General features: G+C 41.9%; 1 protein-coding gene across 1 annotated transcript; it reads left to right on the top strand.

Moving 5' to 3' along the window:
- The first annotated feature begins 695 nt into the window (after nt 1–695).
- On the top strand, nt 696–3,437 carry LOC148037471 (wall-associated receptor kinase-like 20). Its single transcript, XM_087676430.1, has 3 exons — nt 696–1,622; nt 1,873–1,932; nt 2,029–3,437. The coding sequence occupies exons 1-3, from the start codon at nt 752–754 to the stop codon at nt 3,096–3,098; spliced, it is 2,001 nt and encodes a 666-aa protein (XP_087532556.1). The 5' UTR covers nt 696–751; the 3' UTR covers nt 3,099–3,437.
- Nucleotides 3,438–4,893: the final 1,456 nt, after the last annotated feature.

Raw genomic sequence — 4,893 nt, 5'->3', positions numbered from 1 at the left:
AGCACTCATTTTCTAACTACATCAAGGTGAGATACCAAAGTAAATAGAGTTATGAAAGCTCTTCTTGTCAATTGGCATTTGTGACCCTTTTTACTTCTTATACTCACCTGTCTAGCTTATGGCTTGTCTTTATTGCATGATGTGATGCCTTGATGTGACACATGACTCCAAAAAGGTTGAAATTTCTTTTTAGCTTTAAAAGGGTAATACGTTTTCAAAAAGAAACAATAGCTTAATGTATCGCTTCCTAGCATATGGTACACTAGTTATTGGGGACTTGTACACTACAAGGCCATCAGTTCAGTTACTCAATGCCTAGAGATGCATGTGCCATTGTCAGCCCTTTTGTCTTTGCAAATTGACCTTTGTGTGATAGTGTTTAGGGTGGACAACCCTCTGCCCTATGTCGTATATGTAACCACCCTCGTCGATGAAAGGTGCACGTAATTGTGAGGAAGTATTGTTCAAACAATGATAGGTTACATGAATTCACAAGTTCTATGATATATGTCCTATTTATTAGTTAAAATTTTACTTGGGTGACTACCGAACCAAGGAGAAAACCCTCGAGCCGCATGTGGCACAATGATGAGATGTTTGGTAGTCAAGAAATAAAGAGGAGTTTTTCTGAAGGGTGATTTAATAATGAAAAGGAAAGTGTCCTTGAAAAGTTGGCAGATGGCTCTCTCTCTCTTTCTCTTTCTCTCTCGCAAGCATCCTTGTTGGATATCACGTGTCTCTAGCGTTCGCCATGCATGCCTTTGTCATCCTTCCCACGCATCACTACTCTAAAATTGCTGCAGCTCCTCCCCAGACAAATAGAAGAGTATCAATGGCAGCAGTATTAGGGCCGCTTCTTCCTCTTGTGGCCGTGAATATCCTGCTCATCGGCCAGCAGGCTGCGCACGGAGGAGCTACTAATATATGCCCGCCATGTGGCAAGCTGGAGGTGCCATATCCACTCAGCACAGGGAGCTCCTGCGGGCACCCTGGATACCGTCTCACATGCACCCCCCAAGGGGTGTTGCAGATCGGGGGCCTGTCAGGTAGCTACCGCGTGCAGAGCATCGATGCGCGCACACACACCATGGTCATTGGCACGGGGGAGTTCCTCGGCAGCTCCTGCATGACCAGAGAGAGCATCTCCTCTGGCAATTTTTCCCTGGACCCCTCTGGGCCCTTCTCCATCAGCCCCAACAACACAATCCTTTACTTCAATGCCTCCTCCTTCCTGCTGATCTCCCCGGTCTTGTCCTGCAAGGACCAGAGCCAGGCCTGTATCCGGGTCCTCGCAGTCTTCCCCCAGAAGAGCTGCCGCAACCTCGTCTGCTGCTCCTTTCCCACGGCTGATAATCCCAGGTACCGCTACTGGTTCCATGTCACGATCAAGAACACCGGGTATGCCAGCCTGGTGAATTGGGTCAGTTCCTCCCAGCCCAGTTCTTGGCACTTCGGCCTCCAGCTCCAGTGGGATGAGCCCCATGAGCCGCCCTGCTCTTCTGACCGGCAGTGTGGTGCGAACTCTGCATGCCAGCTGCCCTCCCCTGCCACCAACCTCACCAAGGTCTGCTTGTGCAACAATGGCTACCTCTGGGAATCCAGCACAGGCACATGCCCCAAAGGTACTGTGCTTGCTTGCTGTTTCGTAATAATTTTGTACTGCTTGGTCTCATCTCGTCTCATCTCATTATAATTATGCTGCCAAATGAACCGAGTATGCATTTCTTTGCATCTCCAAAACTCTTAATTCTTTTTGCCTATCTTGACACTTGTCCACCTCTCATTTGCAATTGACTTGACTGCTTATACGTCATCTTAAGCCCAACTTCACTCCACATACATTATTCTTAATTGGGTTTTGTGTGTTTACAGCTCCTTATTGTGTTAGGAAACCCAACAGCATCGAGTGTCATAAGAGCGAATATGCCATCGGTAACTCTAAATTTTGCAGGATCAATTGTCCTACAAGCCACGAATTATCTATGTTTTATCTACCCACTCTAATTTTCTTACATGTTTTTCTTGCAGGTCTTACTCTCGGGTTTGTTGGACTTATAGTTTTCACCTCATTAGTCGTCAGTGCATACACGAAGAGAAGGAGAGCACAAATGGCCCATGCCAAGCTTGTGTCGGAGAGATCTATGATTTTGGCTGCAAACAGTGGAGGAAAGTCTGCAAGGTTGTTCAGCAATAGGGAAATGGAGCGAGCAACCAACAATTTTGTGCAGGACCGAATCTTGGGATGTGGAGGATTTGGGGAAGTATACAAGGGAATCCTAAATGATGGTTCAATGGTGGCTATCAAATCAGCTAAGATAGGCAACTTCAAAGGCATAGAGCAAGTTCTCAATGAAGTTCGAATCCTCTCTCAAGTCAATCACAAAAACTTAGTGAGGCTATTAGGGTGTTGTGTTGACACGGAGCTACCTTTGATAGTCTACGAGTATGTGCCCAATGGGAACTTGTATGATCACCTCCATGGCCTCGAAAAGAGCTTTCTTGATTGGAGAACTAGACTATTGATTGGACTTCAATCTGCAGAGGGGTTAGCTTACCTACACTCTGCAGCATACCCACCCATTTATCATAGAGATGTGAAGTCAAGCAATATCCTTTTGGATCAATTTATGAATGCAAGAGTTGCAGACTTTGGGCTCTCACGCCTTGTCGAGCCCGATCTTACGCACGTATCGACATGTGCCCAAGGCACAATGGGCTACCTAGACCCTGAATATTATAGGAGCTATCAATTAACAGATAAGAGTGACGTGTATAGCTTTGGTGTGGTCCTATTGGAGCTCGTGACTTCTAAGCGGCCAATTGATTTTGGGAGGCACACAGATGATGTAAGCCTAGTAATTATGGTTCAATCCAAGAAAGAGAAAAATTGCCTAAATAATATGCTCGATTTGGAGCTTGTCAATGGGGCTTCCACATATGTAATTGAGTCCATGATGAGTGTTATCAATTTGGCTCTTGACTGTTTACAAGAGAATAGGCTTGATAGGCCATCCATGAAGGACGTGGCTGAGAAGCTTCAAAGTATCATATCCACTATTGAAGCTATACATATAGGAGCTTTGAGAGAGAAACTTTGATGCCAATGGGTTGAAAGGCCATTACAATGAGGCTAAGTGAAAGTAACTAATCTAATTATAGAGTGGATGTGTGAAAGCAAACACATCATTCTTTCCTTTTTGTGTGGTTATCTTGGTCCTCCCTTGGTGAAAGTTAGGCTAGGTGCAATATATCAAGTGATGTTGCTATGGTAAAATGATACCAGGTGTTGCATGTTTAGATTCTCCTAATGCTTTGTGCTTGTATTCTTTTAGTGCTTCACACTAGGGTTTGAAGTACGGATGTTCATAATAACTAAGGGACCTTCTTGCTTTAGTCCACATTCCATGTGGTAAGAAGTTCATGGATAGTTGATACCAAAGAAGGCAACCGTGTATGTATATATCTGAGTAATTTATATGTATGTGTCCAATTTGTATGGTCTCATAAGCTTGTGATCTTTCTCTCCCCTCTCCTTTCTTTTTTGTTCTCTTGTCCCTCCTCTCTCTCTCTCTCTCTCTCTCTCATGTATGTGTATATATGTATATACATATTTTATACACATAATTCCATTTGTGTGGTCTCAAAAGTGTGCATGTCTTCTCCCTCTCCCCTCATCATTTTTCTCTCATCTCCTTTCTTTTTTTCTAGAAGTCCCTTGTCTCTCATTTTTTTTTCACCTCATATGTGTGCATATTGTACATGCATGTGCATGCATGTATTTTCATTTATGTGGCCTCATAAGTGTATGTGTCCTCTCTCCCTCTCATCAAATTTCTCTCATCTTCTTTCTTTTTTTTCCCAAGTTCCCTGTATTTCATATTTTTTTACCTCATATGTGTGCATGTTGTGTGTATCAGTGTGTATATGTATGCACATGTATGCATGCATGTGTGTATGTTTGTAGGTATATATTTGTGCATGGATATGTATGTATGTGTATATTTTATAAGTTTGTATCTATTTTCTCTTCTCTTCTTTATTTTCTATCTTCTCTCTTTCATAGTTCTCTCTCTTTCTTAGCAAATTTTCCAAGCTCCCACCTGTCTCTGTTTTTTTCCTCTGGCTCGTATGCTTATGTGTGTACATAGATGCATGCATATGTGCATACATAAGTATATATTTACACATATATGTGTATACATACATGTGTATATGTGCATATATTTTATATACATGTATTTTTAAAAGTATATGTACATCTATGGGTGTTTTTAGAATATACACAAGTTGCATGCACATGTTCAACCATTAAAATATTTTTTTATCTCATACATCTTCAATTAGAAAATAAATTCATCTCTCTAGGAGAGAGAGAGAGAGAGAGAGAGCCATGTCCAACTTTTCAAATACACTTTCCCTTTCATTATTAAATCACCCTTCAAAAAAACTCCTCTTTATTTCTTAACTACCAAACATCTCATCATTGTGCCACATAGGCTCGAGGGTTTTCTCCTTTGTTCGGTAGTCACCCAAGTAAAATTTTAAATAATAAATAGGAAATATATCATAGAGCTTGTGAATACATGTAACCTATCATTGTTTGAACAATACGTCCTCACAATTACGTGCTCACAATTACGTGCACCTTTCATTGGTGCTACATGTACATGACCATCGAGGTTAAAAGGAAAGGTGTCTGCAAGGTCAAAGAACTTTTCATGCCCAATTTCTTCATTAGCCTCGTCATTTTTAGTAGTGATTACAAAGGCACTTGCATCCTCATGGTCATCCTCCGAGTCTTCAAAGATCAACATACTTTGGACTCATGCCTTCGCATTTCTATAAGCACATTTGGAAGCATGTTCAACTATGTAATTTTCCTCACACTTGAAA

Source organism: Lygodium microphyllum, chromosome 4, assembly GCF_053477565.2.
Source record: "Lygodium microphyllum isolate KBCC chromosome 4, Lygodium_microphyllum_v1.1.10, whole genome shotgun sequence".
NCBI classification, from domain to species: Eukaryota; Viridiplantae; Streptophyta; class Polypodiopsida; order Schizaeales; family Lygodiaceae; genus Lygodium; species Lygodium microphyllum.
This window is presented reverse-complemented; position numbering and strand designations above follow the sequence as displayed.

Bases quoted from the DNA above. Each gene is read 5' to 3' on its own strand.
- LOC148037471 (XM_087676430.1), top strand. From the start codon at position 752: ATGCATGCCTTTGTCATCCTTCCCACGCATCACTACTCTAAAATTGCT. The intron at 1,623-1,872 runs GTACTGTGCTTG...GTGTGTTTACAG, and splicing joins CACAGGCACATGCCCCAAAG to CTCCTTATTGTGTTAGGAAA. The intron at 1,933-2,028 runs GTAACTCTAAAT...TTTTTCTTGCAG, and splicing joins TAAGAGCGAATATGCCATCG to GTCTTACTCTCGGGTTTGTT.